Source organism: Corvus hawaiiensis, chromosome 1, assembly GCF_020740725.1.
Source record: "Corvus hawaiiensis isolate bCorHaw1 chromosome 1, bCorHaw1.pri.cur, whole genome shotgun sequence".
NCBI classification, from domain to species: domain Eukaryota; kingdom Metazoa; phylum Chordata; class Aves; order Passeriformes; family Corvidae; genus Corvus; species Corvus hawaiiensis.
Genome location: NC_063213.1, coordinates 66151619 through 66173624, shown reverse-complemented (window position 1 = coordinate 66173624; position 22006 = coordinate 66151619). Strand labels below are relative to the sequence as shown.

The following is a 22006-nucleotide window of genomic DNA, read 5'->3' as shown; positions in this document are numbered from 1 at the left end:
GAGGTTTTTAAGCTGTCCCGTGCAGCACCTTGCTGGCAGATATGGCCTGCTGCCTCATGCTGCCCACCCTTGGAAAGCCCTGGCTGCTCCTGACACCAAGGAGAACCAAAAGCTCACTGGAGTTAAATGAAGAAATCCCTCCATTAATTATGAAATTATTCTGTGACCATAGCTTGCCCAAACCTAAATCTCCTCTTCAATTCTTTGGACATTTTAGGTGTTTTATGGGATGGTATGTTAGCAAAAAGGGAAATCCCCTTCTCCCCTTGCCTCATTCCCATAGGAAAACCCTCCCATACAAACCCCACTGTAAGCATGGTTTGCATTACAAGCCCAGGTCTCAGGTATTTTCATTCTGAGGGAAAATTTTCAGTATGAGGGAAACTGTGCTTTACTGATTGCTCCTCAAAGCATATGGGGCAACACACAAGTAAGATACAGCGCATAGATTTTGCATGCTTGTTGCCGATGCTGGATACAGTGGCTGGTTTTTCATTCCTACAGCTACTGTTTTTCCTGCTTCGTTGAAATTCCCCAACAGTTAAGGTAGGTAGGCAAATGGATCAGGCGCAGGACACAGGACTGCATCTGGCATTTGCTTCAGGAATGCAAGTGCTGTAGCCTGGGAGATGTTTCTCTATCTGGCTCTGACCCTGGGATGAGGAAGGGGGAGGAACTCGAGGGCTAGTCCAAGTTAGAGCACATTTTTTCTTTTCTAACACACCATGCAGTGCTCTGATTGCCTGATAGTGACTGTATGGGAAAATTCTGTCTTATCAATTTGTTAAAAATGCCTTTCTCATTGGGGACTAGGAGACGGCACTCACAAGCACAGACAGAGAGTGTAGGAGTGCTTTGGGAGTGCTCTGATAATCGGGAAACTCCAAATCCCAGCAATTCAGCAAAACAAGCCAGAAACTCCTAAACGGCACCACCACCACTAAAAGGAAAGGCGTTTTTTCTGTCCGTGTAATGACCAGATCGACCTAATTTCTGTCATGACAATTTAGTTTGTTGGTTTGAGTTTTTTTTCCCAGCTGACCACAAGAGTGCACTCATGGAATGATGTCCTGCGTTGTTTCCTCCGGGTCATTTCCTTTCCCTCAGCTCTGGAAGCAGCTTGCAGCATGCGGAGGTCGGGGGTTCGGACCTAAACCCACGTGTTTGTTTCTCTGGACATATAGATGTTTTCTCCCCTGGGGAGGAAGCCGCTGCAGCTGTACATTGAGCAGAACATACTTCTGTGATGAGTACATGGACACGTCACCACGGACACATGCTGGGGGCACATGTGAGTGGCACAGGCTTTGCCTACAGGCTGTGCTTTACGTTGGCAATGATTTTCTTCCTTATAAGGGATGGCCATACTTAAAGAGAGCATATCTGAGATTCTCCCACTGTCTGGTCTTGCTGTACAGTTGGGCTTTGGGGGCTTTTTTCTTCCCTTTTTCTCCCCCAGTGTTCCTCTACTACTCTTCTGTGACCTTCTAACATTGCAGAGCATTTGTCAAATAGCCAGTAATGGCTAAACAGAGGCCCATTGTAGCAGGCACTTGCAACAATTTGTTAACAATAAACACGATGTGATTAGTAAATACCTCGTAATTGAGTTACATTATATAGAAATATCAGCTTCAGTATTTGCCAGAATGTTGGAGGTTTTTTTAATTAGCTTTCATCTGAAATAGTTGAGGTGACTTTTTTTCACCTGCTCAGTTTTTTCTACACTTCTGATTCAGGACCGCAGCCAAAGTTCAGCTCTGACTTTGTATCAGATTCTTGGACTGAGACTTAGGAGGACTAAGTAGATCGATGATTAGAAGTAGAAATGTGAAGGAAAATTTGAAAGTCAATTTTCACAGTATGCACAGTGTGCATGTGGATTTGACCTGTCTTGCAGGGCTTTCTTTATTGATAAAAGTATTGCTGTTGGAAGATGAATTATCTTTATATCCAGACATGTACAACACAGACAACAACAGTATGAAGTTCCACTGGTTCATGAAGGAGCCTCTTTTGCGGTCTCGACTACTGATAGCAGAAAAGCTAAGCTGATATTTCACTGGTATTTAATGAACTACACATAGGAAACAAATTCAATTTTTTGGGGTGGCGGTTCAAAATACTCCAATTTTTTCTTCCCCCCCCCCCCCCCCCCCGCTTAAGTTTTGAATTCGATAGAGACCAGACTGCTAATAAGCTACAGGCTACATTTATATCTAGCTGTGGGTCTGTGACCCCTATGATTTCCAGATATTTAGATAATGTATTCCTCAAACTGGGAAGGGTAGCCATTTTATATTCCCTCCCAAATCCTCATTCAAAGTGATTATAAAATCAGAGCTGCATAAAAGCATCATTTAAGGTACAATTGCACAGCCACCAAGCTCACAAATTATATGCAAGTTGTAGTGATATGAGTCTCAAATGTCTGTGGTTTCACCTTTGCAACCACATGAAAACAGCTGCTTTACAAAACATTTCACTATCATTTAATATAAACCCTTTCTCATAATGCTTTTCTCTCTTCCATCTCCTACAATTTTATTTCTACTCCACCCATTTCCAATGTTCCTACAAGCTTTTCAATTTGTTCTGCTCCTTTCAGGTTTATTTGTGCTGTACACCATCCGTAAAGGCATCTCTGGAACTTTTAAGTAGTTTTGCAAAGACAACAATGAGAAGGCCGTTGCACATCATATTATTTTTGGCTAGACCCTACAGGAACAATGGCTATTGTTTGGCAGCTAGCAACAGGGAGGCTGCGTTAATGATATAGGGGTTTAGAGCCTGGGGGTTGTTCCACAAATGATTGTGAGGCATTTTAGAGTATGTGTGATTCAACAACATTTGGCAACATCTGTTTTTAAAAAAGATTTAAAAAAAAAAAAGGGGGGGGGGGGAGAAGGAAAAATACAAGCAATCAAAAAAAGAGTGTAAAACATCCACAAACCTGAACCTATGGATAAAAATAATGTGCTCTATTAACTTTTGGTTTTTTTCCTCTTGCACATAATTGTTGCATGTGTTGATCAAAATTACTTTCTATTTGTTCTCCCTCTTCCAGAGATTTTGACTCTGTAAGGTGGTGTTGGCTGCCTGTGAGACGCTGCGGGGATTAGCTTTCGGGCTGGGGCTGCTTTGGGCTCACGGATGTGCGAGTGCAAGAACGCCTGTGCCGAAGGACTGCCCACGTGCTTGAGAGGTAAACGCTGCTGCATCTCTGGGAATCCATCAGGCGCGTCTTTAAGGAAATATTAATGAACGCTGTTTAGAATGTTGAGGCGACCCCCGGTTGCTGCATCCCGGAACGCCATCGGCAACCTTGAAATCGCCCACCGGTGCACATGACGCTGCAAGGACCTGCTGTGGGAAGGAGGTGGCAGCTTTCCGGGGTGGGGAAGGGCCCTTCCCGGTGCCGAGGGCCGGCAGAGCTCCGCCGGGAGCTTCCCGGAGCTCCCGCTCCCGCCTGTGCTCCGCGGTGCTGCGCGGGGCGGGCGGGCCCTGGCGCCGCGCTGCCGCCAGGTGGCGCTGTGGCGCCTCGGGAGCGGGGCCGCGCTCCCGCCCTGCCGCCCTTCCCACCGGGAATTGCCCCTCACGGAGCGGTCACAGCGCCGGCACCTCGGGGGAGCGGAGCTGCCGACTCCCGCGGCGGTGTTTCTGCAGCGGTGCTCCCGCTTCTGTGCTGAGTGTAGCGGGTCCTCGGCCCTGGTGAGGGCAGCCACACCTCCGGTCCTGTGTCCGCTCCTGAGCCCCTCAGTGCAACGAGGACATTGGGGCTTGGAGGGTTGTCAGGCGCTGGAACAGGCTGCCCACAGAAGGGGTGGAATCACCGTCCCTGGAAGTGCCGAAAGATGCGTGGATGTGGCACTTGGGGACATGGTTTAGTGGTGGACTTGGCAGTGCTGGGTTAATGTTTGAATTCAATGACCTTAGAGGTCTTTTCCAACCTTAATGATTCTGTGATTGAAAGTGTGGTTCTTCCCTGTTTGAGGCACACTTCCGCAATTGTGCTTCTCTCTGCCCACAGCTAGAAAAGCCTGATGGAAAGAAATGCTTAACCATGGAGCTTCTTTTATACACGTGTCCTCATTTCCCACTTGGGCACACTCACTGGAGGGTTCTGCATCAAAAACTTGAATTAACATCTCAAAAAGAAAAGCAGGTTTGTGTTGGTACGTATTGGTTTCCTTCTCCTCTCCTTAAGGAACATAGTCCATACCAACAGTGAAACCATATTGTCCTGCATGCTTTCAGGAGGTAATTCTGCCTGCCTTGGGTGTAAAATAAAGCATTATTCTCTTATATATTTGCTGTTCTCCAGGTAGTGAGGGAAATTACCCTCTCAAGGTGAAAGGAACTTGAAGCTTTTCTTAAATGTTTTGAGAGCATTTGATAGAAAGTGACGTTTGAAACACCAAACATTATCATGAAATTTTATAGTTCAGAACTATTATTGGGCCATATCCTAGAGGCTTAACTCAAACCCTTGTTTTTAGACTTACCAGTGTCTGCAATCTAAACTGAAGTGTACTGACATCAAACACATTAGGTATTTGGTTTGCTTTTCAGGAACATCCTTGCAGGATAGGGTCTCTGGAGACTTTAAAAGGCAAAATTCTGCTTTGGGGCTTTTGGCCACTTGTTCTGAGGTCTGGCCTATTGTGATTGTATTTGGTTTTTACTTGATGCTTCTTTCCAAATGGTTAATTCAAGGACAAACAGTTCTCAGCTGTAAGCAGGAGCTTTAGTTCCAGAGTAGTTCTTGGTATCGGGGTTATTTACATGAATCCACAAAGCCAATAACCTCTTCCTCTGAGGTAAGAGTTATTACGATAACCAGCAAGATTAAATACTAACAAAAATTAATATGAACCCATATATGACTGCAATGATTTTTTTCCCCAATATTTACTGAATAATGTGCCTGGGAAGTGGGTCTTAGTTTGGCTCTCATGGCTAAGACTTCTCTTACCCATACCCCTGAGACTCTCGTTAATTTTGTGGCACAAAATATTTAATTATGTGCTCTGCCAAGCGAATACAAGGTCTCAAATTGAATTTCAGTGTCCCTGGGCAACTATTTTAGACACTTTGGTAGAATGTAAATGCATATTTTCTACATGCCAGATCCTGGCTCCATATCCATCAAAGTAAATCCTCGGTAGTTCCACTGAAGGCTTGGAACAATCTTAAATTATGTTGTTGAGGTCACATTGTGACCCTGAAGCTCTGGCAGAGACCCAAACCAAGAAATCTGTGTGGGAAACTGGGGAGGGAATAAATTAGCACTTGCCTATGCTTTTTGTGGGAGTAAACTGTTACAAAGGTGTGAGTTAAGATGAAAGCTCCTCATGGTGGTGGATATTGCGTTCCAGCTGTTTCTGCTGGAAACAGCTCTGTGTGTGTGTGTATGGGATGGGTCCCTATTTTCTGATGGTGCTCTGTCTCAAATAACAACCAGTATTGCTTTTACATTCCCTGACTGTCCCTGTCCCCCTCACTCCCTCCAAACAAATGTCGCTTAATCTTACAAAATCAAAGTCCAGGGGTAGGTTCTACTCCGGGTGGTTTTTTTTCTCTGGTGAATTTAATCCTTCATTTTCCCTCTCTGCCAAATGCAAGTGGCAGGTCTAAACAGTATTAGGTAATTGTGGTTGTCATACTGCAGATTGCACTATGGAAAAAATTAATTGCTGTTTTTTCGCCCAAGGGTTTGAGCCGCGGTCCCTTCGTCTGCCTGGGACAGCGTTGTTTCCCTCTCTGCTGGGGCTGTGTTCTGTGGAGCAGCATGAAAGGGCTCCTGTGCAGCTGCTCTGGGCGAGTGGGCGGGCACCTCATTCAGTAATAACAGCTAATTTATACAGCCGTGAACATCCACGGCTATAAATAAACAGTTCTGACTGACTTTGCATACTTAAAATGAAACAAGAGAGACTGATGGACTGGGAAGAGAAATCTGGAGTAAATGTTGTAAAGATCCTTACACGGGGTACCTCAGTAAAGCCCTTTGGAAATCACAGGGAAAGTGTGGGTTTGTGAGCAATGACACATTTTCCTCCTTTCAGGGCTTTGTGGACATGAGAGAAAGGAACAAAGCAAATCCAAGACCCCAGCAGTTGTGTTTTGGGGACAGGCATTCCTCATTGCTTTCCCAAAGTGCATGACTGGAATCCAGCTTCTCTCCATACAGGATGTAGCAGAGGGAAGTGCCTCTTCTGAACCCTTTTCAAAGAAATAAACAACTTCCCCATGATTCTCGTCAAAGCCTTGTAGTCCAGCCGCTCAGTCACCACATCAGATCCCAAAGGTACCCCTGGTGTGAGCAGGAGCTGAGAGTGAGGTCTGCCATTTGGCTCCACTGGCTGGAAGTAGAAATACCTATCCCTCTGTGCTGGGGCCCAGGAGTCGTTTTGAGTTTCTGACAATAAAAGTGTTTGTACTGGACTATCAGTACAAAATAAAAGAATTTAAAAAGCAAAGAGGTAGGGACAAAAATACCCAACAAACAGGGAATTTCCGTAACTTTCTCATCCCTAATTCCCTTCATGTTTTTCTTCTGCCTGTCTCTCCAATATATTTCCTTTGACCAGCATCTTTCGGCTGAGTTCTTTCTGTGTTCTGCTTTAGCTTCAACAGAAAAGGAGGGAGGAGTGTGTTTGTGTGTGGGCATGTGTAATTGCTTACATTCCCCTTGCGAAGCTAGCTGGAGCGAGCTATCTAGATAAGCTGGGAATTACTGAATGCATGCACGTCTCTCATTGAGTTCACTTAGTTTACAGTCTAGGCCTAGCATGTTAACTTCCCAGATTAGAATTTTTATCAGGTGCTTAACACATGAGAAGAACAATCTTATGTATACACATTATCTTTTTATTGCTCACAGGCAGCTTACAATGTGTTTCGCTTTTACTAAGCTCCAGCAGCATTTGAAAGGTGAAAATATCACCCCCGTGAACTGTGTGCACAGTAGCTCTAAGCGAGGGGTTTTGGCAATGAGGATGGAGTTAGACATTTAAGTACTGCAACTAGTTTCAAATCCTCTTTGAAAGCAGGAATAATAACAGAGATTTTTCTTTTTCACACTGACCATTAAGGAACACTTATGCTACTCTCGGTTTTGCATGTTTATTGGAGTTTGCAAAGCAGATCTCCAGTGTTTTGGATGTTAAAAAAATGTTGAGGCTAATAACAGAAATCAACTATATTGAGGAAAATCAGTAAACATGTGAATGGAGTATAATTATATGGCAGGCAGCTTTATGTTAAACAGTGCTTTAAATTAACATGCTTTCTGTCAAAGCAATCATACAGTCAGTATTACTTTTGCTAATTAGGTTACTTTTGCTGTGAGATTAACTGAAACCAAGAAAAAGGCAGAAACTGTTGCCTTCAGATTTCCTGTTAAAATGGAGGGGAGATATTAAGCATATTAATATTACAGAAAGTTTCTCTTTAGAAGAACTCAGCTTCATGGTGAACTTTCTGAGCAGACATTTCTAATTACAGTGCTTGTTAGCCCAATTTGTTATCTAGCTAGCTTGGAAGTCACAGCACTGTTAAAATTATCTCTCCTCTTAATTTTTTCCAGACTTGATGAAGGGCAATCCAAACAAGAGCTGGCTTGCATTCACAGGTCTTTTACAGAGTGGTGCCAAGCTCATGAGGGAGTGCGTTTACCAGTGATGACTTTTAACCATGGACACATCCTCACGTACGTTGTGCAAGAGATGAGAAATCTGTGTAAACAGATGAACACAATTTTCTTATTCATAGCAGTTGCAGAGTTATCATGAAAGAGGCAAACGTTTCATATTTTCCACCAGTTTTCCATATGTCTGATGTCATAATGGCTTCACCAGAATCTTCAATGCATTGGAGAAAGGATTTATCACAGCTGCACTTATTTTCCTCTACTTCATGGCTTCAGCATTCATGGAGAGAGTGTTTGGCTTCAAGAGGAGGATTCACTTGCCTTTCCACTTGTGGTCCATTATTACTATTGAATCTCCTGTTTGGAGACAGAGGAGAAGATACTATTCAGGTGTTGTAGGGGAAGGCACAGCAGAGAAGTCCTTTCACACATCAAGCATGAGGAGGATGTGAAACTGGCCCCAGCCTCCCAACATCCCTGGGGAACTCTACCCATCTGGGAGTGGGAGTAGACTGTGAGTGCATGTCTTGGACCAGCTGCTAATGCTGAAGTGCTGCAGAAGTCAAATGAGCCTGGGATGTCCCCAGCAAGTAACGGATTACTCGATGACTGAGGAATGATTCAAAATCTGCCATGGACCACACCCATTGAGAATAATTGTGCTTTGCCAGTGGGAGAAAGTATCTGCCACCAAACAAAACTAGTTTGTTGTAAGAGTATGTGAAAAGCTTTAAAAATAAAGCATGTCTGGAAGGGCAGCAAATGAGTAATCCCTGCACCTGGAGGATCCTCACATGGCTGGTCAGGACAGCACAGGACCTACTGAAATACCACAGCTTTCTGAAGCACCAGTTAGAGACAGGTTGTGCTCTTGTGGGGCACCCAGTGTGGCAATAATCAACTATTTATGGGTACCTTTTCTAACACACTGTTTCAGCCTCTCTTCCCTGCTGATGATCATTCACTCACAGGAAACTCTCCTTTAAATGATCTTTCCTTGTCCGTAGACCTCAGAGGCTCTGCTATACTAATTGCTGTATTGTATTGGTGTGTACTGACCAAACAGATATTTATGGGGGTGGAAAAAAAATAAACCACAAAGAAAAAAATAGCCTGGTAGGCCAGGACCAACATGTTAACCCACACTTGTTAATGTCTGCCCTCCACTGGTAAATTCCTAAGCCCTGGTTTGCCAGAGGCTCTGATCCAGTCTGCCTCTAGTGGATCACCAGATAAACTTATTACCAAGAATAGGACCGGTGACAAATAGTGCAGGTTTCCTTTGAACAGTCAGTCATCTCTGCCCTAGGAGTCATCTCTGCAGCTTTGGGGAGTGACAAATATGAAGAATGTGAAATGTCAAATATGAATGTGCCATCACAGGTTTGTGATACAACTAGGACAAATGGATGAGTCAAAAGTAAATATTCATATTTCGTTTGTAAACTCTGGGATTTAAATCTTCTAAAATCTGAGTTCCATTCATCATCAGCAATATGGTGAAATTATGGATATAAACATTATTTGGTCACTGAAAGGAATAGATAGACTCTGGATTCTTATTCTTTGTTTTTAAAGGCATGATACAACAAATCTTCTGGAAAGGAATCTCAGTTTAAAAATCCCTCCTGGATGCTATAATACCAAAGGGTGGAACCTGTGTCTGGAGTAATAAGTACATGCAGAACATCAGCATTTTAACATTCATACAAAAACTGCTGTTGATAAGCCTGTACCAGTACAATGGTAGCACAACTTCATACCCCACACAGTTGCCCTTTGCATCCCTTTATTTACCGTTCGGGTTTCTGCAATCTCAACAGCTGCTCAGAATAATGACAGCATCAAGAATTCAATCTTATTATAGTGTTGCTTTGTATTGCACAGATTTGTGAGCTGCCACATAGGCTGGATTTCCCAAGGCTACAGGGTATTAAGGGAGCTTGGTTTCAAAAGCCCATAAATATAAAAATAAAACTCAGGAAAAATAATCAGTTGCAAAAACATGTTATATGAATCTGGAAAATGCATTGAATGCAAAAATACTCCAAAAAAAAAAGAGGAAAATCAGGCTAAAGAGAAGATTGTTGTTTAACTTTATTTCAGCCTTAGGTAAATAGGTTTCAGCAATGTCTTCCCAAGGTATTTAAGAGCTCATCGAAGATCTGGAAGAGCACATCCATCTCTGCACTGAGCAGGATAAAGTTATTCCACCATAAGTTTTCTCTTTTTCCTGAGAGCAATGGCTCTTATTCTTGTTGTGCTTCCTTATCCCTTGCATTATAATATCTTTAACTTTTGTTTTGTCCCCGACGGTGTTTGTCAGCCAGCTGCTGGCCAAAGCTTTCGCTTCTGGAGGACAGCAAGCGTCCAGGTGGGTCTGTTGGAGCTGGTGCCCACTCTGACTGTCAGCCTCCCTTCCTCCCCAGTTTCTCTCCCGAAGGACAGTTCCACCACCCAGCGATAAGCATTTCTCTGGGGCAGGCATTGGGCCTATAAAACCTTGCAAGGGGTTTGCCAGGTATCCCTCAGGAGGCTTTTCAATCACTGGTGGAGCAAGTAGCTGTTGCTAGCTATAGCTCCTCTCCACCTGCATTTCAGAGTATTGAAATGAAGTGGCTGATAAATGTTATTTTGGTTTTTTTTCAGATGCGTTAAATGGAAGACGAATGTGCTCCATCTTCAAATGCTGGTTCTAGATAAGAGACCTCACTTGAAAGGCTGCTCTGTCTGATGTGGAAAACTTTGATCCAAATTTCTCCCAAGGATCTAGTTGTCCCAACAAGAGCAAACCCCAAGCGAACACTGCTTGGCTTTATTTTTGAGGATTCTCCTTTGACTGGTCAAAGAAACATGAGATCAGTTGCCTGTGTGATGTTTTCCACCCATCGGGAATGGGAGAAACTATCACACGGCTCATCTTTGGTACTCAGACCCTGCAGCCAAATTCTTGGCTGAGGTAAATTTATGGCAGTAAAAGAATCAGCTCATTGTTTCAAATTATCCTCTTTGGAGTTTCTCTATTGCTCAACATTGTCTTGTACTCTAGAAACTCTGGGATTTAAAACAAAAAGAAGTCATTACTGGTACTATTTTCTGTGCCTCTCAGGCTGTGCAGCTGGGTTGCCTTAGTTACCACCAATCCAACTATGCAAGGGGAGGGAGAGGAGAGGCACATGAGAGATAAAACATTTTTAAAACCTCCAATACTGTATGAAGCAGTTTGTCTATAAATAATAAAATGAATTTAGGGTCTGGCACCCTGAAAAGGAAAGAAAAGGTTGTATTACTCTAAAGGCTAGATTTTCCAGCTCTCAGAAATTATACTGCATCTTTTCGGTCAAGCACAGGATGTAGGTTTAACACTTACTTGCTTGAAGCTGAAAGCTGCCATCTACAGACTTTGGAATAAGTAGGAACTATATATACCTTTAAGTGTGAAAAAGAGTAAATATTTATGTAGCTGGTTTTAGGAAAAATAATAATGGCCTGGAGTTACAAGGGAGTGTGGAAGAGTCCGTATGAAGCATGCTGTGCTGTGGAGCAAGCTTCATTAGCAGCCTACGGTCTACCACAGGATGTGAGTCCAGAAGGGAGCCAGGCTTGTCACTCCGGTGGAGTTGTTTAATCGCTTCTTGCACCTTTGAATAAAGACATCTGGGCAACCGTTCTTCATTCAAGTGGGAAAGAAATAAAAAGAAGCAATAGCCCCAGATTTTTTTCCTTTGGGGAGAATCCTGGTGCCAGCAGCCCAGTCAGAGAGATCTGCCTTTTCACATCCCACCAGCAGCAGGTCTAATCATTTGGTGGCTTCAGGTGTTATTAGAGAAGGTGTTTTCAGGTGTGCCTATAGGAACCTAGGAGATAACTTACCCTGTAGCCCAAACTGCCTTTGGGGAATGAGGAGGAAGCAAAAGAGATCAAAAGTGCCCTTCCATGTACTTTTTCTTTTTGGAGGAGGTGAGCAGGGCATAGAGTATGGAACACGAGGAGGTCTGTCCTCTACCACCAATTACTGTTTTGTCTTGTGTGGGGGGGTTGGCTTTTGGGTTTGTTTTGTTTTGTTTTGTTTTCTGCAGGATCATTTTAACTGCATCCTCTGCCTTATTGTGATGGGAAGGAGAGACAGGAAAGGATAGGATGAAAAAAAGTACATAGAGCCATTTTTGCTGTGGGAACAAAGGTATGTTGGAATTGCGTCTTCATTCAGTTTGCAGCTGGTTTGTTTCCCTGGAAATGCTGAACCAAAGATTTGTCTCAGTCAGGAATATATTAAGACTCTGGCACACTGTAATTGTGTAATTGGACTGTGGCACTGTGTAATTGGAATAGCTTCCCCGTGGTTGTGTTTCAAGGCTTATTGGGACTTCGTTATTGATACCAGCTTAAGAAAATCCTACTCTTCTCTTGGGTGGACACAGCTGGGAAGTGGATCAGGAAAAACACTTGGCACCAGCATGGGGAACTGTAACTCAAGGGGAGTGTCTTGCACATGGATGAAAACACCATGTAATTGTTAAGGCCAGGATTTTGTGGCTCCTTTGAAAAATACCAAGTATGCATGGAGAGGCAGACCCACCACACAGATGAGGCCTCCAGGGACTGCAGGAGCACACCAGATATCAATGGAGAATATTGTGTATTGTTTATATATATACTCTGAGGTTACATTCATGCTACCACAACTGGGGTGCTTTTCAGCCTCTCTGTATGCACAGAGAAGTTGAGTGCTTGCCCCGATATTTTAGTCAGCTGTTGAATATGCATCTAATTTTTGCAGTTAATTAAACTCTGCTTGGCACAACATTTTGTCCAATCAGTTAACACTTTGGAAATCCAATTATTTTAATTCTGATTATCGCCAATTTATGCAGCAGGCATACTCAAGGCCTAAAATTACTAATATGTACTCAGTGATGAAAAAAATCTGATACCTAGATGTATCAGATATCTCATATAAAGACTTATGCCATCATGTAGTGATGATGTGGTCTTTGATTAGTAATAGTTACTAATTATGTGATGCCTCTTAAACCAGAGCTAGTGCAGAAAGGTTGCAGATCTGTTTTCATTTACCAGCAATCCCCATCTCATATTATGTCTATGCAGAATAGAATGCGGCCAAAATCTCTAAACATGGACATGTAGAGCAAGCATCTTGTTTGCAAAGGTAGCAAGCAGTGAAGTTGGTTATTCAGCACATTTGAAAGCCGATCTGCTGCTTTGAGGTAGCTGAGTATGGATGGTGAGAGACTAGCTACAGACGCTCTTCTTTGGCTTGACAGGCATGTGAGACTTTGCAAAATGGATCAGGCATCAAATGTTCCCTGAGAACAGAGGGAGGTTGTCTTATTTATTTTCAGAGGTGTTTTTGCAGTGTTTTTTCTTTCATCAGAAAGCCAGTTTAAGAAATTGCAAATGTTCACACATTTGTCCTAAATAAAATACACACGTTTTCCTGACAGAAACACTTTCATCCTCAAAAACTCAATCTTGAATGAAAAAGGAGAGAGGAAACCAGAAGAAATAATAATGACAATAACAATAATAATAATGATAGTATCCCATGCCAAACCCCCAGAGGTGCATCCTCAGTTCTCTCTTTCTTCCACCTGTTAAATATGCTCTCCTAAATGACTCTTTTTTTTTTTTTCCCCCTCCAACTGCCCATTTGCCCAAGGAAGCTGCCTTTCTTTTTTTTTTAGGTCACTACTGGCTATACCACTACTAAAGCACCAGGGAGAAATTCTCAGCAGTTTGTAAAATTTTCCAAAGTGCTGTTTAAGTCATGGACCTGCTGCCACAGTGCTTTTGCTTGGATATGCTAATACATTCCTGTAAATTTTTGGTAAGCACTGATATTCCCTAGTCTCACAAACAACATGTGATGCGGGTGTAAGAGTTTTAGTCCAAGACATGTGACTTCTCTGGACCCTTCTTTGGGCAGGAATTCAAAAGCCTGTGATTATGCTGGTAAGAGCTACTTCTTGAACCACATTAGGGGAAGCTGGCCCAAACTTTGTCTGGTAAGGTTGGGATCCTTGCTCCAATTTGTTCTCTATTTGTTAGCACGTGGGTAGGACCTGACAATTGCTATCTGACACCCAAATGCCACCACCACCCCTCGTCCCCAATGTACTCACGCCCCCTTCCTCTCCCTACCTGCCTGGGCAGTCACAGCAATTCATTTTAAGGGTATTTTTTTCATATGCATAGAAGTAATGAAGAAAACTTGGACTGACCCCATATCATACGGTTGAGGAACTCTCCAAAGTTGTAGCAGGAGATGATGATGGCAAGGCTACCGGCAAAAAAGGCTGCTAGCCCAGAGGGGCTGAACAAAGCAAAGAGAGGATATATCCACTCTCCCGTTACAGAATAAATCCACAGAACCCTGGCAAGGAAGGAGAGAAATTACCTTTGGTTAGGACTATTCAGTTAGAAGAACCACTTCATCATTTCCAACCCCTGAAGGGCTGAGTTATCAAAACAGACTTGATACAGAGAAAATTAGCTCAGCTGCCGATACACTGCCTCAGCCCTTGGCCTATTTGCTGTGAAGCACACTTGAGCCACTGCTAAATTAGATGGGTTTCAGTACAGGTTGAAATGCACACAATATTCTGCTGTCACCCTGGTGGCATTGGCTATTAACAGCAGTAAAAGCACAGTAAAATCACAAAGTGTTCAGGAACAGGGATGTGCTCTTGATTATGCTAAGAGAAGCTTGTTCAAATAAGCTCTCACATATGTTTGCTCTTTAGTTACAACAGCTTTTCAGCCCCTATCCAGATCCCTAGAGTCTGTGGAGACACGGAGCTGTTCCTCCCTGTCTCAGTCCTTCTGCTGTTGACCACTGTTTTGAGGAGTGGAAAGAAGTTTTCAGGGGGTGAGAGGGCAATAGGAATTCTCCATCACCATTTCTTTTCTAAGAGGAGGAAGAGAAGAGGAATGGGTAGGTGGGAAACAGAAGTGGCTGCTTCACCCTTTTGTGAACAGTTTGCAAAGCATGGTTTGGAAAAGAAGGAAAAGGAAGAGGATTAATATGCCTGCTTTATAGAGTTTCTTTTCTTCTAATTGGGCCCTCTCTTTGTGCCTTTATTATTCTCAGAAAATATCTTGTAGTGCCTGTCAGTTCACTGGTAATACGTTCATTGTTTATGGCTCATAAGAGTGGTTGGTAGAAAATGCCTGAACTTAAGAATATAAAAGTAATCTTTATATCCTAAGTATAGGAAAAATACTTTTTTATTGTGAATAAAATTATTTATTTGTATTGATTATGTAAAGAATTTAAGAAATAGGGTAGGTCTTCATTGATTGTTATCAGGATGTGCCATTTTTTTGATAAGGAATTAAAAAAATCATATCTGAGGATTATGCCATACTTTCCACCACCAGTGCTAACATGGGAATGCAATCACAATTTTTTCTGATGGCACCAGCCTGCCACCTTACGCTGAGCATCATGCCTCAAAGAGAAGCGACAAACAGGCTGCCCCACTATCCCGAAGCTGTGTCGTGACACTGAGGAATGGGAGAATGGTAAGGAAGAAAGAAAAAGGCTGAAAAGATGTTTCTTCCTTTCTCTAGTAAAAGAAGGAAGGAGTGGGTCATAAAAAGGTGGTTTTGTCTTGCCTGTAAATTGAGATGTACTAATCCTCACCTAAGGGATAGAGTGGAGAAATGGAGGGGATTGGTAGTAGAGCTGTCTGGACTGAGCATGGAAATATTTAAATGTAGGGACTCATTTTCATGATTCAAGATTCTTTCATCTAACAAACAGAGCTGTGAAACACCTAAGTAATTAAAAAAAAAAAAAAAAAAAAAAAAAAAAAAAAAAAAAAAAAAGCCTGCAGGAAAGGCCCCTAAGAGGCTGAGCAGAAATACTGAAGTCCAGGTGCTAAGTGGAGCCTGTGCAAATGTCAGCATGTGTTCTTCACTGCACAGGACTCCTCTTTTCTTATTGTGTCTCAAACAGTAAAACAGAGAATGAAAACCACCTTTCTTTTATATAATGAAGAACTAGATTATCTTGATGCAGTTTGGCCAGCTGGTGTGTCTCATATGAAGCACTCCAACCTGTATTTTCAAACCCAAATAAATGACTATGCAGGGTATTCAAAGCCACAGTGAAACCCTGCTCAGAGGCAGGTGTCTGGTGCAAGGTGTGACTGGCTGTTCGGTTTCTCTGCTGCCTCGGAGGGACCAGCCCCTTCTCAGCCCATCGACACTGCTGCAGTGGCAGAGAGAGTTCAGGGAGAGGCTTGGAGGAAGGACTCTGTTTCTTGTGGAACATATGGTGCCCAAATGCGGCTATTAAATTGCCAGGTTGCAGCACCAACAGTAAAATATGTACTTGTGTTAAGATATCAGTGAACAGGCCAGAAAATTTTTCTTTTGGTTGAAAGCTGTTGTCTGTAGTTTGCAGGGAACCACGAAGTGGAGGCAAAAAGAAAGTAGGCAGGAGTTCCCTTGCTGATTTGGAAACAGTATTGGCATTCTAATATATTTTATCCAGTCATCAGAGCCCTGGCATACAGGGGCCAAACACTCTAAGGGGCTTCCACTCAGCACCCTGGCAACACAGTGCAGCACCAACTCACAAAAGATACTGGGAGGGCTCAGATGCGGTGATGCTTGTGTTGATCTTCATCCTTCGGTGTGGATTCAGGTCCTGATATGAGCCATGTCTACTGAGGGGTGAAATTGTTCAGCAGATAGGGATTTTAGAGGAAAGCATGGCACACATGGTTGTAAGAGCAGTCTGGTCTCAAAGAGAATAAAACCCAAATGTTGTCATAAGACAAAACAAAGCTGGCATTAAGCAACTGGGTGAATCAGAGCACAGAAAAGGAATTTAGGAAGCCATGGTCGTAATCCTATTAGGCTCTGGGCTGGATTAGAATAAATGGCTCCTAATTTGCTCATGTAATGTAGCAGTGAAGTCCCCTGCTTCCACAGCCACTCTGATGGGTTTCAAGTCACTCAAGTGTTTCATCTGTACAGTTTATTTTCTATTCCAGATGTTCACTCACTGGGCTGAAGATGGTCTCTAGCTGAGAGTGAGAACTGGTGAGTAGGAATGAAAGGATGGGTTTTCTCATAGTTCCAGTGACTTCTCAGAAGTCTTTGCATGAGGACAAGTCACTTCCTTGCTGACCAGTATCCTGTTGTTATACAGGTGTTCTGTATTCTCCACCCTAGAGTCTGGATGTTTCCTCATCTCTGGAAAGTTGTATCACAGTATACCCTGAAATTATACAGACCCTTTCCTGAGTTGGGTCTCAATATAAGGCATCCTCTGAGAGGTTCGAAGTGTTGGCAGCTGCCCATAGTTACACAGTGTGGCAGTGCCTCCATATCCCAGCGCTGCAGCCATGATGCAATGAGCAAACCTACTCCAGGGGTGCATGACACACACAGAGCAGGTGGACAGATGGCTATGAGCTGTGGGAGATGATGATTAGATACAATTAATTCTCTCAGGATCATTCTCCAACAGGTTGGGGATCAACTGGTGCATTGCTGGAAATGTGGGCAGTGTCCACTGGTGGAGTGGGAGGCGGTAGTGGGGCAGATGCCTCCTTGCTACCCACCAGTTTGCACCTGGCTCCAAGTATCATTTTCTGTCTCAAGTTTCTAAAACCAGCCATGTGTCCCTGCCAAATACCAAACTGAGTTTTACATCTCTCCTGCTCCCATGACCTCCAGACCTTTTGGGATTAGGTGTTTTTGCAGTGAGCAGGACAGCAAGTGGATGTTAATTTGATGGTACCAGTAAAAACAAAAACTCCAGCCCTGAAGAAATTAGTCAAAGTATCCCTGAGTTTATGGCAATTTAGTTACTTTCCTATAAGAGGCCTTACAAGAGCATGTAAGATCTCAGGACCTATATTGTGTTTGAAGAAACCTGCCTTGCCTGTGTTTGGAAATAGTTTTCATGGGTCTCAGCTGAAGTTTAAATGATTTCTCCATGGAACAGACTGCTGTCTTCCATATGTCTGGCTGGGAACTTTAGCTAGAGTACAGCCTTTGGCCTTATTTTACAAATAGATTACTTGAGGAAAAAATACCTAAATTCTTACCAGCTGATATACAGAAAAGCGACAAATCCCAGTAGGATCAATCCCTTCTTCTTTGCTGGGTAACGATGTGGCAAGGCAAGGATTTCCAGGAGAGCAAATGGAAATACAGCCGTGTGCTGAGGAAAAAAGAGAGTCTGTCACTGACCGATCACAGTGCCTTCAGTCATTGCTGATCACAAAGTTCAGGGAACTTTCATGAGCAAAGGATTATTTAACAATACTGAGTATAATTGTATACAAATGTGCATACTTCATTTTTTACAATAAAGAAGTACCCCTACAGTAATAAGCACAAACATTTTCTTGTTAATATGATGTAAAAATGAGGTTTGTCTGTAGCATCATCTATGTTTATAATAGGTGAGCTCTCCTTTTGCATTTTGTAATGCAATAATTTTTTTATAATTCCCATTAGAGTACAAAAGATATTGAACTCTATCATGGTTGAGGATGTCAGAAGAGTGCTCCTTGAACTCACTAAGCAATTACTGAATTGCCTTCACATTCTCTTCAAGTCGTTATTGTATTTCATATAGTGTCATTTATTACCTTCCCCAGTGCAATCCCAGTGTGTTGTGCTTCCCTTTGTAAATGGAAAAATGGATAAACATACAGGAGGCTTCAGTTAGCTGTGATTGAAGGTGATGAAGGAACTTTAAACAAGCTTATCCAAGAGTGAGAAAGGAGTTAAATTGCTGGAGAAATGTGTTTTCATTCTCTTTTTTTTGTTGTTGAAGAGTTTGAACTGTAGCTTCAGTTTCAAGGACTTTAATGGTAACTGTCTGAGCATGGAGGATTTTCAGCACTGGGCTGACTGTTTTATTGTGAGGAGCTGCCTCCAAGAGGGATACTCCTCATCGTGGGGATATTGGGAGCACAGCAGAAAGCCTTCTGGGCTCAGATGTTAAATGGCCAATGCAGGGATTCATGGGATGCTAATGCCTCAATTTGTTGACTGACTTGTACCAATTTAATAATTTGTCTGGGTGAAATTTCCCTACTAAAAGTTTTGTATTTCCTGTGCAAGCAAACAATAACTTTGAATTGCAATACCTAGGACAGATGGCTTAAACAATGTTGGGGAACAACACAGCAAAACCAGTCAATGAAATGCAGCAGGAGAAAACTACAGCAACAACTGTAGCTGATTAGTTGGCTAAATTCCTGCTAATTAAGTAAGTAGTTTCACGGGTAGATGGGGGAGATAAGGGAGGAGGGCAACAGAGAAAGATAGAGAGACTTTTAAATAGGATTAAAAAAAAGTCAAACTAAGGATTTTTTTTTCTTTTTCCCCTAAAGGCATAACCTGCTGGGTGTATGGTATGAAGAGTCCTCTTGTCCCAAGGAAATGGTTCTAGCATTTTTAATGTAAGTATTTTTCAGAAACTGTGCTCAGTGTCAGATATGGTAATATGGTGTCAAAGTTTTATTGCTGTACCTTTATGCTATAGGTTGTGAAAAATACACATTAAATTCTTTAAATACACGTTGAGCTATAAACAGCATGCATGTAAACAGTATTTAGCTATTTTTTTAAGAGACAGACATCCACTTTTGTCTGCTGCTTCCAAGTGACAACTCCCTGGCAGCTCAGTGTCCTCCCTCAGCCCTCCTATCGCACCCAGGAGCGGCTGTTCCTACCTGGCTGTCCTTCTATCAAAAGAACCATTCCACCTCAGTTATCTTTTTTCAGAGAAAAGAGATAGAAAATGTTTCTTTGATGTTCCAGTTCCTCTCATTCATTGGCACTGGGATTTTCTTGTGTTCTGTTTAACAAAGATATTCTTCAGCACTACAACCTGCTTGGTTGATTGCAGAGGTCTCGTATCAGTGCAAATGATCCCTGGATTCATTTAACCAGAAAAATATCTTCAGTGCACACAGTTTTCATATATAATCCCTGTAACTGTCATTTAGTCAGAAATCTATGTGTTAAGCTGCTTTCAAAAAGATTTTTAAAAGCATTTATTTTCCATAGTTGAACAATAGTTTGTCCTTGAACAAAACCCAAAATGCCCATGGCAAGGCAGCAGTGATTGAAAACCTGCACCTTGTCCTCATTTTTAGGCTTTAGCCTAAGCTTTTGGCTGGCACTCTGATTTAGAGCACCTCATTTTGACAGGTATTTTGGAGCATGCCCAGGAAAGAGCAGCACAAACAGCCTTTCAGAAAGGCTTTCTGTTGCACAAACAACAGAAAATAGGAACAGGAAAGCAGCCCAAAGGCAGGCATAGAAATCGTGAATGCACTGAATGTGCTGTTGCACCTAGAGAGGAAAGAAAAATGAGAAGTTTCAAAGGCTTAAGAGATTGATGTGGTGATGGCTGTGATGTGTTCCACGTCCATCATGTCCATGACCAGGGGTGAGTGGCTCAGTGTTCCACTGAGAAATGGCTTCATGCTGGGACCCTCCAGCAGCACACAGACAGCATGTGGACAGCCGGATACAGTCACAGGGAGCAGGCTGGGGCTGGTGAGGGGCAGCCTGCAGCTTGAACAGGCAGTGCGTTGGCACCGCTGCTGAGCGGCAGACTGGTAATGCCTGCAAAAGATTGCTGGGAGATCTTTTTAGTCTGTGTTGATTTAGAAAGGCTGATATGCTTTACTACTCATTTTTGTCAGGCTCCTCCACTTATGTAGGAGTTAGAGAAAACACTCAAGGGCCTATAAATCAATAGAAGCTTGAAAGTTACTGGCAAGACTGGAAAATATGGCTGCTTTTGGGAATAGCCAGTTTAGTGGAAGGGGTAGGGTGAAATTTCTGCTCTTCCTGATTCAATGAGATTTCCACTGCTTGTTTCCACATCCAAGGACAGCAAAAGCATTCAGGAGTGGGGCTGTCTGCCTCTTGTTTTGCAAACAGTTTCTTAAAGGTCTCGGATTGATCCTGATTTGGCAAAACAAATGCAAAAAAGAAAAAAAAAAAAGGAAGTAATTTGTTGTGACATAGGGAAGCTGCAAGCTGCTCTCTTCCCGAGTCTGGAGATGTCACTGGCCCATGACTGCATGCTGTGTCTTCTGTTCAAATAATTGTATCTTTTAAGATATATTTTGCCATGTGTCTTAACTAGACATGCTTTTTTTGTAGAGCCATTTAAATTTGCTGTGAAAATTCCTTCTTGAGACAGTTTTCTACAACAGTTCTCAGCTTCCTCAAGCACTCCCAGGATTTTTTTTTATTATTATTATTTTATTATTTTTCCTTTGTGGCTATAAAGGGTTTTTTTTAATTTTCCCTCTCCGCCCCCCAATTCCTTCTCATGTACATGTACACCCCAGGCTCACAAACATGTGGGAAAATCTTCCCTTGCACTTCTGCTATCCCAGAGTATATTTCTGCCAAGCCAAACTTTTTCATTAACAGTCAAATCACAGAGGAATTTCTATCGAATACCCGAGCAAGTTTATGACAGCAGATGCGTATTTGCAGAGCAGACACCAGGGGAATGTGTGGATGGCTACAGGGCGCAGAGGCTGCCCTTTGCCTACGACACAGTTGGCTTTCCACATGATTTCCCTCTCACAGCCCAGAGACGTTGACTTTGGCAACATCATTAGTGATAGACCATATATCATGGTTAATCATATCTGCTGAAAGGCTATAAAGGCTTCTCATATCCTTCTCTAAAAAATAAAAAAAAAGGATGAAAAAAAGATGTATTTTCTCATCCACGTTATTTTTAACCGTAGGTCTCTGGTGCATAGTCATTAAATATATTTTCAACCCTATTTAGCAGTGTTTCATATTCTTAAACTGACGTATGTCTGAGAAGCGCAGTATTTGTGTGGGGCCAAATTAAAATATACAGTTTTGCCTCTTCCTTTAAAGAAAACTTAATAATTAAGCTCAGATTGACACAGATCAAAACATTGGCAAAATTTGCTGGAAACAGTGACTCATTTTTTATTTCAATTAACAGTTTCTCAGTTTCACATATAAACAGTGAAACTGTCAAAAATAATTAACACAGACGGAGGAAAAAAAAAAAACCCTATTTCATTCCAAGGTAAGGAAAACAGGCTAAAACAATAGCTGTGGGTACTGATCAGGCTATCAATGAACCAAACTGAACAGAGAGCTTTTCTCTGCTCTTGGCAGGAATCCTGTTGGTACTTATTTTTATGTTCTTTGAAATATTAATGTATTTACTTGTCTAACAATCTCTGAGGAAAGCTTTCAGCTAACAAATTTTGCAATAGCAGAATTTTTTTTTATTTCTTTCTATAGTGAAGAGATAAAAGTGATGTGACTTTCAAAATTAGA

The 22006-nt window shown here is 42.4% G+C and overlaps 1 protein-coding gene and 2 long non-coding RNA genes across 5 annotated transcripts in view; 2 read left to right on the top strand and 1 right to left on the bottom strand.

Moving 5' to 3' along the window:
- The first annotated feature begins 1155 nt into the window (after positions 1-1155).
- On the top strand, positions 1156-4145 carry LOC125334305. The gene is made up of 3 exons (XR_007207774.1): positions 1156-1291; positions 3068-3205; positions 4031-4145. It is a non-coding gene; the product is annotated as an uncharacterized LOC125334305 (long non-coding RNA).
- Positions 4146-6852: 2707 nt separating this feature from the next.
- Positions 6853-22006, bottom strand: part of LOC125328455 (androgen dependent TFPI regulating protein) — a 30698-nt gene continuing 15544 nt past the window's right edge. For 2 of the 3 annotated variants that reach the window (XM_048309174.1, XM_048309154.1), the window contains 3 exons: positions 17743-17858; positions 13897-14048; positions 6853-8011 (listed from right to left, as the gene is read on the bottom strand). In XM_048309174.1, coding sequence (XP_048165131.1) covers positions 7968-8011; positions 13897-14048; positions 17743-17858 — 312 coding nt within the window. In that variant the 3' untranslated portion in view covers positions 6853-7967. Of the gene's footprint in view, positions 8012-12276; positions 12982-13896; positions 14049-17742; positions 17859-22006 lie in introns of those variants that run through there. The other variant, XM_048309164.1, reaches the window with a different exon arrangement.
- LOC125328470 lies at positions 8008-10657 on the top strand. The gene is made up of 2 exons (XR_007204730.1): positions 8008-10028; positions 10304-10657. It is a non-coding gene; the product is annotated as an uncharacterized LOC125328470 (long non-coding RNA).